Source organism: Natrix helvetica, assembly GCF_964273705.1.
Source record: "Natrix helvetica genome assembly, chromosome: Z".
Classification (NCBI taxonomy): Eukaryota; Metazoa; Chordata; class Lepidosauria; order Squamata; family Natricidae; genus Natrix; species Natrix helvetica.
Window position 1 is genome coordinate 51,196,282 of NC_138554.1, and position 12,598 is coordinate 51,208,879.

Below are 12,598 nucleotides of genomic sequence, written 5' to 3' on the forward strand. Positions count from 1 at the left end.
TTCTATTTATTTTTTAAACGAACATAGAGATGTTTCCCCAGAAAGTCAAATAGCTCTTACTTTATTGGCTTTTAAGAAGACCATTAAAATTTGGCTGGCCTTGGCAGTTGGGGTATTGTTAAGATCCTTAAGTTTTTTTTTTAAATTACTATAATAAATACACCTAGTATTTATGTACATTCATATGTTTCTGATTTTATGACTGTATCCATATGTTTGAATCTGATTTACAAATGTCAGGTAAATATATGCCTCTTGGACTCAATAATAATTAAAATGACCTATAAGCCCAGTAAAATATTTCCATCTTATTATACAGATAGAATAATATTAGCAGTAGCAGCTGAGATAGTAACCTAGTCACAATGTATTTCATGCAGAACAAGACAAATATTTTCTGTTATAAGAAGGTCATCTCTAATATTGCTACCATATTACAGAATCTTATTAGCTAAATATGCATAAATCTGTAGATGATACACAAGATACGAGAATGAGGGGGAAGCACATTGTTTTTGCAATCGTTTTTTTAAAATCTGCCCAATTGAATAAGGCACTTTAAAAAAAGAATTATACATTTCCTATTCTTTTAATTACTTGTATTATGAAAATATGCCTGGTAGGAAGCAGCACAGTCTTGAGGGAAATTGAAGCAGACTAACATTAAACAACAGAGAACATTGGCAAGAACCCTGAAATGAATCTATCATAAGCATTATAGTCCTCTATACCTGGTTTGATTCAATTCTCTGATTCAACCATAGATTTCCTTGCAAATTCCTATAATGTTTAATCTACCACATCCACTTTTCCAGATGTAATTTAAGCCAGCATTTGCCAAGGCTGTAATCCTAAACAAAATTACGGAATCAGAAGCTACACTGAACTTAATATAACATGAATCTCGGAAAGCATGCACAGGATGGTGCTATATATCTTACTGGAACCCGAAAAAGTTAGAAATAGCTAACTATGGCAATAGTTTCCCATCTGAAGCTCTCCGGGCTAAATTGACAGAACCACTCCCAATATTTTCAGATAGTTTCAGGATTATTGGGGAGTCATCTGGGCAGCTGTTGTGCAATTCTGAGATGCTGAGATTAAAAGCAAAAGAAAGATTCTATTTCATGCTTGGGGAGAAAAGCCAAGGGAGAGAAATGTTAAGTGGTGCTATTAGATGATGACATCTGGTAACCTTGAGTTCTCTATAGCTATTCCCATTTCTACCTCTTTTTGCCTCTTGTCAAATATTATTTGCCAAGAGTTATTTTTCTATCACCAGCCTACTTGCAGAAAACTGCTGGAATTATGAAGTAACATTACCATGCCCCATGAAATGAAACTGCCACCATATTTGCAAAACCTATAATGAAATGAGCAAGCTAAACAAATTAATGCAATCTAGCAAAATTTCATTCAGCTACAAACTGAGTGTTTCAGATTGGAAAATACAGTATTTAGGAAGTAGCTTTAAGAGCAGCTGGAAGCAGAGGTTTGGTGAATATACAGCAATTTTATGTGGGTGTTAGTTGAATTCTGAGCAGGTTTGCATGTTTTCCTCCAGAAGGTAACTGCCTTAGGAAACAGTTACTGCTGTTTCCTAAAGCATAAACAGTTTTATGACAATATTCTACAGATGAAGAAAGCAATTACTTTTAAAGAATGAATCCAACTTTGCAAGAAAAGTTATACATTATATTAAGCTGAATGTTTGGACATTAGACCATCTTGCACTTTTCCCCATGAATCCATCAGAACCCCCCCCCCCCCGAAATATCATATATTTGTTTCACCCTTTGTTTTCTTATAGACATACTTGCAAAACTGACTTGCAAGTTATATGCTTTGGTGAGATCATGGGTGCTATTCAGATAACAACAACCATTTTTACTCCTACAAGTAGTTATTGTTCCCCACTCACACTTGGAAAAGTATTTGTCTTAAACAAAATATGGATGGTTTCAAGTGAATCTCCCAGAACTATAAATGTTAAATCAAAAACAATAAATATTTTTGTGTCTATTTTCACATAATTTAAGGTAACTAGGCTGTATTGCAAATGGACTGACAAACAATTTTCTTGTTCTCGGACAGACCTCTTCAACTCTGTTATCCTGGCACTCAAAAGCTACCACTTTTTAGGCAGCTAGTACACTGCTCCTCATGGCAATACCTATGTTTCAGCAGGCTAAACCAACTGGCACATTTCCATATCTAATAAAAAGAAAGAGATGTTGCTGTTCTACAATGAAAAGGAACATTTCATATTTACAACATCACTGTGACAGCAATACCTTTGTTTTTTATGTATAGATTTTGGCCACAGATCTCATCCTTGCCTTTTGGATACAAAACAACCATAACACAGGCCTGGAAACCAAATAACAATCATTCCATTAGTATTTTGCATAGATTGGAATGTTTCATCACTTAGTTGGGGCCGTCAATAATTGCTTGTTTTATTTCAGCTCTATCCAATAATGCTCTCTGGCCACTGGTTAGCTTTGTATTTAGGACGTGCTTCAGTTGACAGGTTTATGAGATTTGTATTTACTGATATACTGGATCAAAGAGGAAAAAAACTTTACAGGATGTCTTGCTAATGTGATTAGTTGCATGATATAATAGAATTGGCACTGAGGAACCTCAATAATGGTCAGACTATAGACCTCTGGAAAGTTTATAAGAATGGTACGACAATCATGGTCTTTTTCTATGGCTTGCCTGTAGCGTCCAATAGTTCCAGATTTTGAGTTAAGGCTGGTTTTAAGGAACTGAGGGTTCCAAAGGAAAAAAATAAAGAGAATCCTGAAAAGCAATCTGGAGTATGAAACATTTGGTGCAATTAGCTTAAACATGCCTTCCCAATCAGATGCTCCCCAGATATGTCAGGACTTAAAACTCTTATTTTCATTCAGCATATAATTTGGCTCAATACATCTGGAAAGCACCAGTTCCAGAAGACTTGCTTCTACAATTATCTAGAACTGCAGGAACGAGGAAAGATTTTGAAGAGCTATTGCCAGTCTAAATGAATGGCAGAAGTGATAAAGCATGGCAACTAGGGATGATCTCGAATCTGATATCCTACTAGATCTGCCAGTTATTCCTCAACAAAGTTTGCTCATAGTGTTAACTCAAAATGTCTTGAGCCACCTACTATTTCATATGTGGTTGTCTAACAGATTTTTTTTTAATCTGCTCTCCTTTTCCTGTATTTATTCTATTGCTTCTGTGGCCATATATCAACACACAGTAAAGTGATATTCTGAAATGTTCTGCCAAGTAACAGGGAACATTCATTCCAGGATGACACTACCAACCAGCCACTAAACAAGTAGTTAAATACCCTCCTGCGTTTGGTAAATCGTTACCTGTTGTTATACAGGTCAAACTTCTTAGTTGAGGTCCCTCACTTAAGATAAATTTCCCTGCTTTTCTTTCCTAGAGTAGCAAAAGTGTTCTGCCAAATCTCTGCAGCCCATTACTATAGACACCCACTCCCCATAAAATGAGCCAAATCTAAAGAACTGCCCTGGAAAAAATTCCCCTATTTCTCTTAAAGTGTCAGGGATTATTACAGCTGCAAGCAAAACAGAAGAAAGCTTCAGTCAATAGATTTTAGTTATGCTTTGTATTTGACTGATATCCATAACTTAGGCAAGTGAAAAAATAAACTCCTATATCCAATAACTAATAATATTGGAAGATTGTCCATGGCTTGCTTCATTTGCTGAAGTGAATGGCTATTGTATATACATCTTTTCCAACTTTCAGTCATGTGGGATTTGGTTTCTGAGCAGCAACATCCTATGCATTGCAATGGGAAATAGGGCAGCAATCTCTGACCCATTACTACAGTCCTAGATATTTATGAACTAGGTACATTTTTTTTTCAGTCAACCAAAAAGCTCCAGAAAACTGCAGCATACAATATTATCTGAGAGTAAGCAATATTAGCTCATTTGCACAAAATTGCAATATGCATACTTGTAATAAATTCATTAAATTCAAAAGTATTATATTGGAACTAGTGATTAGTAACATATTTCTAATAGAGTAATTTTTTATGCTTTGGATTTTGCTCCTAAAATATGAAATCCAGCTGTCCTCAAACTTGAGCTCTACTACTTTGACATTGCTGACATTAATCCTTCTATGAATGACGTCACCATGGAAATCCTGGCTCATCTTTCTTCTTCATTCAGTAGGTTTAAGTAGGTCCCAGCAGTGGTTTGTTCCTTTAGACTATCATGAATATGATAACAGAAATTGGGAAATAAGTAGTTTCAAATATTCAAGGACACATAGCAATTACGTGTGAACCATATTGTGCATTTTCTACAGGGTTCCATATTCTTACCAGCACCACTCCTTCACCTTAGACAATACACACCATAATATCTATAAAGATAGTCTCCAGACAGTCTTCCCCACTAGGGTACCTTTTGATTATGTTGAAACTATAAGAATTCTCAGGTTGGCTCAAAATTCTGGATCTTGTCAATATAGCTAAAAGGACACCCAACTGGGAAAGGCTGACTTAAGATCTGAAAAAAATCTATCTCTGTACCCTTCTTTCTTTAAATCCCATTCTTATTTCATACATAAGCAAAAAACCTCCAACGTACATTTTTCTACCTACACAACAACACTTTTCTTATTCTCTCTCTCTTGTGTCCATACTTAAACAGCTATTCTCTTCTTCTTTCTCTCCTTCAATTTAAAAACCTATTTCAGTTCCTTTATGAAATATAGTGATATCTTAGTAACTTACAAGGAGTACAATACATATTTATCAATTATTACTGTTTTCCTTAAATCTGTAATTATGGGAAGGGTAATGTAAATTGAATTAGAAACTGCAAATCTGATTTTCATAAAAGGTGCATTTTGGAAAAGAAGCCTCTTTGGAGTTCCAATTGCACAAATTCCTAATTAATATAATTCTGTTTTAAAATGACAGATACTTTTAAGTTCACAGATATTTTGAATGCATACTTTTGACTTTACCACATGACCATCTGGATAAGTGAGATTGTGCTTCTAGGTATACTACTAGTTAGAAAGATTGGTGCATTGTGGGAGAATCAGACAATAGGAAAGTTATTTCCAAGTATAATTGAGTTAATGACATAAGTGGAAATCTCAAACAAACAAACAAACGAAGAAGTTCCACTTCAAACAGTTCAAAGATTCTGCTTTTCCTTTGTTTAGAATACAGCCCTCTCCAATTTTCTTTGTACAGCTATGGTCTACAATTCCCCACCTAAACAACCTTTGGGGTTTCTCTAGTAAGGGGCAAAAACAATGGGGCCTGTAGCTGCTCGCACAGGGCCTGGGGGAGATCGAAAAAGTGCTGGTCCAAAGATGGGTGCTTGGAAGAGGGTAGCAGCAGCTGGTCGGAGAGTTAATGGGCTGGGCAAAGTACACACAGTGGCGGGTGCCAGGGGACTTGGCAGGAACCGGGCAGCCAAGGTCTTCGTAAGATGCTTCTGCAGGGCCACTTTGGACTGTGAAGAGTGAGAATGAAGGACAAGGAAGAAGCACAAAGAGATACACATGGTATATGAGCAAAGCAGCTTCAATAGACAAGGCGAACATAGAGAAGATTTGCTTTAATATTGCAGTAAATAATTTAAACCAGGGGCTTCAGGATCAAAACTTATTTGACAGCTTGATTCAGCTCTGAAGTAGATGAATTAATAGTACTTTGAGAATACTATAAATGCAAATACTATAAATAAGAATGGCCAGTATGAAGCCTTCAAAATGTTGCTTGGTAAATTTCAATACAACGAATGGATGCTGTGAATTATATTTTCACATCATCTGGAGAACCACATATTCTCTATCCCTGGCTGACAGCAACACTATATGACTTTATTGTGACAAAATTTCTTTTACTTTTAGAGTAGGGTGAAGTTTAAAAGAATATAGCCCCATTGAATCAGCTCAAATATCCATCTATTGTCCACAGTGGCCCAAGTGTAGTGGAGGTGTATTCAATTGTGCACATATATGTGCAGGAGACTAAGGTTGTGGTATAACTAGATAAGCAAACAGCTCCCCCCACCCCCAGATGTAGCTTTTCTTATCCTTTAAAATGGTTTTTCCTGTTAAGAATATAAAGCCCTCCTTTTTTAAAAGGCCGTACGGGCTACATCTTGTTGGTGCTCAACAGCTCCGGGAGGGTTTTTCATTTATACATAAACAGTATGTATAAGATAGTAGATCTATCCATGTATTTGCCCAGTACTTTTTAAACAGCTATCTGGTGTCACAGCTACTGTAACAGTCCTGCTACATTTCCTACCGCTAAATTAATTATGCACTACAAGACGAGGCATAAAGAGAAAAGGGAATTCTAGGAATTGTAACCTCTTTGAGCTGATCTGTCCCACTGCTCTTCTTGTTTCCTCTCATGCAAGCTGTTGTCTCTCACTCTAATTTCCAAATGTTGCTGAGAGCAGCACTATCTGCAATTTTGGGGTAGGATGAGACAGTTTAATGTTCAGACACAATTCTCCACTGAGTGGGTGACTGAAGTTTGAAGAATAATTAAGACACCAGGGAAATTCCTTATTGTCCCCCACTTTTTCCACACACTACAGAGTTACCTGGCACCTTCTGTGACAAATACCTTGAGAATACTCACTGCCAGGGCAGTATTCTTCTGCAGTTTGCCGTACGGGCTGTATTTGGGCTTTGGTGGCTTCCCTGCAAGCCTGTCTTTGTGACGTCTACTGCTCATATGCTGTAGATGAAAAAACAAAAGCTCCCACCATTATCAATATATAAAAGCACCTCAATATTCTTTTGTCACTTTTAGTAAACTTTCTAATGACAGTTCTTTAGACTATTCTGTGTTTTTATTTGATGAAGGAATTGGAAGATGTGTCTTTAATTATGCTGAAATATCTGTTCTGTTTCAGTCTGGACCAACAGGATCAATATGACAAGTTTCTTGATATCACTTTGACCTCAAGTCTCTTATTTTTGATCATTTGCTCTGAAACTTTTGTCTCCTGATAGATACCACTCTGTCTTGGTGGCGAGAACTACTGTCTTTGAATCTTTTCCTTAATAAGATAAATGCAGAGCAGAATAGTTAACTTTATTAATTATAATTATATTTATATATACATTCATTCATATATTTATACATATATTGAATAATTAATATTCAAAATGCTCTATTTAAATTTAAAGTGAATCACTTACATTCTATTATCCTCCTATTTTGTACTTCCTTTCTTTTCTGTTTATCTAGACATTAGTTGCCTATGTCCTGCTAGAAACAAATATTGGAATTTTTAAATAATTGTGCCGAGACCAAAAACTGAAGAGTAACAAAATTAGTTAATTGTTTGAATTTTAATGATATCTGCATTCCTTATATTGTTTATTACTACTAAGATAAGACTTTTAAAAAGGGAAGCACAAAATAAGAAGCTAGCAGAAAGTAATTTATTGCTACATTTTCTTGCTTATGGCAAAAAACTTCAAGATGGCACCCCAGATGTCAATTTCTAGAGTGCATTCTTTCCTAATCTGAGTGGCTGAAATGAAAACTAACGGGGATATTTGAAATATTCTTATATCAGCTTAGCCTGCCCAAATGTTGAGGATTGCTAGAGAGGTTCTCGTGCCTCTATTATCAGCATTTGTGCTGTATTTATCTCTAAAAAAGAATCTTCTCAACTGCACCCAGCTTCTTGAATGGTCTCCAACTCTTTTCTATGATGTTTCCTTACTCAATCAAATGTTTCCTTTTCAAATATTCTCTTGCTCTATAAAGGTGCAAATGCTCCCCTCTAACCGTATGCTTTCTCTTCTTGCTGGTTCTTTTGAAATTCTGTTCTTGTGTGGCTATTTTATAAAAAGTGTCTGAAGAGTTAAGTTGCTATTTACTCTCTGTGTGTGTTTCAATTCATAGTTACCAGAGATGCTACTAATACAGTAAAAGCTCCCCACTGGGGGAGGGTGTCTATTATTCCTCAATGGTGATTAAATTGCAAATTACATCATTTATGGTGATTTGTGTCATTATGTCATTATGCAAATGACACACTTTGACGTGAATGACATTATTTGGGTAATGATGTTATTACACAAATGACGTAAATAAATGCAAATGATGTAATTTCCACTATTAATATATTCAGATCATTATGTAAATAAGGTAAATCAACATGATGGCATGAAATTAATGTAAATGTAATGTAAATGTAACATTTAGCATGGACTGCTTTGGATTGAAAAGATTTGTCTGTTATTTCAGGAAGTTGTTGAGACGGAAATCTTGCCCAATTATATCTGATGTCCATTAAATGGGGTCAGTGGAATAAAGTGTTCTCGGTATTGTTGTTTTTGTTTTTGGTATGCTGCTGCTTTTTAGCCTTCTTGTTACTTTTACTCAAGTTGCACAAAGCATTTCCAATTAATTAATCAATTAGAAACTTTATAAAGAAGACTTTTATGCATTAAATTTCATCATTCTCTCGTCATTGGAAAAGTCATTTGTGTAGGATTTCCTGGAAGGCAAATATTGCACAAACTTCAAATGTACTGAGAGTGGAAAACTGCCTAGTCTAGGACAACATTTGAAGCAGAAAGTTTTAAGGCATAAGCAGCTGGCCTTCCATGTTCCTTTTTCACCGATTGCCCTTTAAGATGTGACTTTGCTTATTTTACAAGAACTGTTGAGATGATGCTTCAGGTGTCTTAATGTAACCCTCACTTTAGCCAACAGTACAGAATAGTAAAATTTCTGTTTGCAGTGTAATTTCATCTCTTAACTTCATTAAATATCTTAATAGATACTTAATAAAAGGCCTAAGCTGAAATGTGGGGGTAAAAGTAGGGAGTTAAGATTATTTCTCTATTCCCCCTTTTCTTTCCATTTTAAAATGCTTCCTTCAAAAATATCCAAAATTCAGCATGACTCTCATTACAGTCCTCCAGACAATCAGAGGAGCTGTTTATGTTGATCTGCTTACCTGTTTGAGTTGTGTCTCTGAGTTGACAAAGATCTCGCACACCTGGCATTGGAAGGCCTTGTTCTGAATGTTGAGGCTGCCCTTACTGCCAATCCGTTTGGGCTTGTGTCCTGCTCGAGAGAGAACCTTCCCTCGGCTTCGCCTTGGCAAAACAGTCTGCCCTTCCAGCATCAATTTGTGCTTTGCTCCTGGGAGTAGGGAAGAGAAGATGAGTTGGGAACAAAAAAGGAAACTTGCTTCTTGCACCTTGATAAGCAGGAAGTGGTCTAAGAGGCAGACACCACCAGTTATCAATAGGATGGGGCAATGCCATGATGCCAGAGTCAAGTTGGCTATATCCTAGGTCAGGTCTCTGACACAATCTCTGCATTATATGTTATATTTTTGTTCTTGTTTCCTTGTTAAATGCACTTTTTATGCATCTTACTATATTGTTAAATTTAATATATCGTTTGGGGGCCAATAATGGTTAAGGCAACAGGCTAGAAAGAGTGGTATAAGTTTATGCATTCTTTTATGATAATCTATTTTTTAAAAAGGTTTTATGATCTTATCTTGCCTTTCTGACAATTGTACCATGTAGGGGTCACCTTTGTTTGTTGTTGTTGTTATTGTTATTTACTTTACTCATTAAACCTGAAACTCAGTCAACTGAACATGTATCATAAATACCCTTGACTAGTACTGATGGTTGATATGAATTGCTGCCAGCATCCTAGGTATCAACCAAGTACCTTTTTAAGATGTACTATTATTATTATTATTATTATTATTATTATTATTATTATTATTATTATTATTATTATTATTATTATTATTATTATTTGAAATAGAGATAGCAAGTAAGACAAGGTCAAATCCCAAGTGAATTGGTTTTTCTTTATTTTTAATTATCATCATTGTAATTCCTTGTTTTGCCTGAAAAAGTAAGACATAACAAAATGACAACCTTAAAAATTAAGAGTCAAAATGAAGCAGCTCATTGTTTTATAGACAGAAAATTCTACAATTCAAGAACAACAATACAGAATAAAATCCAAAAGTTTCACAAAAGCAAGTAGGCGTTCAAGTTCATTAACATTCTTCATGAGGTTAGTCTAATCTACTTTAGCTTAGTGTACTCAAGGTGTACTGAACTACAATGTCAAGCATGTTAAGCAATCATCAGATCAGGGGAGATAAGAAAAGAAACACTGAAATAATTGAAAGATGATGAAGGTGGGGAAAATAAAAATTTTCCTAAGCAAAATAGAAAGTCAAATTTTGTTGCGTATGTATGTATGTATGTATGTATGTATGTATGTATGTATATGTAAAATAAAGGAAATATTACAGCTTCTTGGCTTAATTGGCTTGCTGCAAAGGGATCTTACAATGCATCATGTAAGGATAGAAAAAATACAGTTGTTCTTTCTTTGAGAACAGAAAAGAATACAGATAGAACTTGGAATCCCAGTTCTTTTCAAGAAATATGCAATCAGCAGATGACAAATACGTTAGTAAAAACAAACCTATTTGTCTAATCATTTTTTGATTCAGAAAGCAAAGAATTTGTAAAACTCTCAAGCTTTTGAATACATTTCATTTTACTCAAGTGACAAAGTACACCGTTATTGTAAAATCTGGCAGGCAGTATCTGTAAATGACTCCTGATTTCAACATACCTGCTTCTCGTGGCTTTCATATTACTGTATCTCTTCTATTCTATGGATAGCCTATCATCATGTCTGCTGAGAGAATGCTAACATAAAAAATCTACTAATGAACAAAACAAATATTTAGTAATTGTTAGGTATTGATTAAGAATCCCCAAAGTCAGACGTGTATGTTTTTAGCATAGTTAACTGAAACAAAATCTGTTCATTGGGAATAAAAATAGATTAATAGGTTACCTTCTCTAGGTGGCAGCCTCTGCACGTATTGAGAATTCTGGGAGTTCCAATCCCAGAAGGATGCCAGATCGGGGAAGTTTTCATTATGGTTTTTGTCAGGTTCAGTTATTAAAGTCTATCAATATCAATGAGGCAAGATGGTATATTTTTGGTAGCACTTAACATTTTCTGTCGAGGAAGAGGAGTAACTTATCCCTCTTATTGCTACCATGGAACTACCTTGATCCAGTATCTCTACCTAGACAAATGCTTTTGGGAGGTGAAATGAACAGAGATATTGGAGTGGGCAAGAAGGCAAATAATGAAAAGAGTCCTGCACCATGGTGATGCAAGTTCTCTCCTTTTGTATATGTAATCATGATGATGCATGCATGTACAAAAGGTGTGAGGTTTGCATTGTGACTCTGATTTCATTGTTTTGCCAAAAGCCTTGCATCCTGCAGATGCCTCTGTAAGTGAATTATCATGGGCTACATGCAATAGGCTCCAGATGTCGTATCTTTTACAGCAGTGGTTGACACATTATACATCTAGCCTGGCCTTTTATGGGGTAGCTGGAGAAAACCCATGTGAAGGCTCCTTACCAGAATTATGAGCCTCCAATTGAGAGGCAGAGTTAACTGTTACTTTGCAAGTGGGACAGTACAAGTGCTGCTTGATTTTCTTTCCCTCTTTCTCCACCTCTGCTGCTGAGCCGGCGGTTCCTCCAGATTCAGTTGCTGGCACCTCCATACCAGCTGCTGCTGCTGGTCTCACACTTGCACTATCTGAAGCAACTTCCAAGGGCTCTGAAACTGATGGGGACACCAGGGACAGGACGCCAGTAGGTATCTTGGCTTGTGATTCCTCTGTCGGGGACATCAGCATGAGGTTGCAATGTTCTGCCATTGGTTGACTCAATCCTAGCAAGCTACTGGGTTGTGCTAATAAAAAAGGAAGACATTTATTTTCCTCTAAATTGTGGTTTTAAGATTAACTAGCCTTTAAGGTAACTAGCATTTCCTTCCATTATAGTGGCATCTCAGCTAAGATTATTCTTCTGCTACGCAACAGAAGAAGTCAATTACAGGAAAATATGAAAATTTCTCAAACTAAAATCTACCTAGAAGAATGCCTCTTCCTAGATCAGCTTGCCCCTTACCTCTGCTGCTGTTGGTGGTGGTGTCTCTGCTGATATCTAGTGCAGCTTCAAAGTTAGCCATTTTTTCTTGGCTGCTGCTGCTATTGTCAGCTGTCTTGTGCTTATTTTTCACTGCTTCAATGGCTTTGAGTCTCCGGGCATGCTTGTGGCCTCTGTAATGTGCCTCAGCTTGATTCTGAGAGAGATAAACGGGAGGGGAGTGTTGAGTGATGGAGAAGAGTATTAAGGCCATTCCATATTACGGAAGATCAAAGAGAGACTATAATGCAAAATGATTTGCAAAGCCCATTTTTCTAGTTGGTAGAGAGCACTTTGAAGCCTGGTTATCTCCCTGCTGAAGCAGCAGATGACATTTCCCCCCAACTACCTTGCTATTTTTCTCCAGTTTTCTCCATTTCCATTTTTTCCTCTCAGTATTAGGAGCAGCACAAAAATAATCTTTCTGTGTACATCTTCCTCCCATTTGAGCCTTTGGAAAAAGCTATATAGATAGGCAGGCCAAGTGAAAGACAGTGAGTGCACAAGTGAAGTGGGTCTTTTAAGAATGTGAGGATAAAAATGTG

General features: G+C 36.3%; 1 protein-coding gene across 5 annotated transcripts in view; it reads right to left on the reverse strand.

Annotated features, from left to right (window-relative positions):
• Positions 1 to 2,936: 2,936 nt before the first annotated feature.
• ZNF385C (zinc finger protein 385C) overlaps positions 2,937 to 12,598 on the reverse strand; it is a 243,928-nt gene continuing 234,266 nt past the window's right edge. For 4 of the 5 annotated variants that reach the window (XM_081933318.1, XM_081933317.1, XM_081933319.1 and 1 more), the window contains 5 exons: positions 12,036 to 12,210; positions 11,479 to 11,817; positions 9,003 to 9,190; positions 6,644 to 6,757; positions 2,937 to 5,513 (listed from right to left, as the gene is read on the reverse strand). In XM_081933318.1, the coding sequence (XP_081789444.1) occupies positions 5,292 to 5,513; positions 6,644 to 6,757; positions 9,003 to 9,190; positions 11,479 to 11,817; positions 12,036 to 12,210 (1,038 nt within the window). In that variant the 3' untranslated portion in view covers positions 2,937 to 5,291. The remainder of the gene's footprint in view (positions 5,514 to 6,643; positions 6,758 to 9,002; positions 9,191 to 11,478; positions 11,818 to 12,035; positions 12,211 to 12,598) is intronic. The other variant, XM_081933320.1, reaches the window with a different exon arrangement.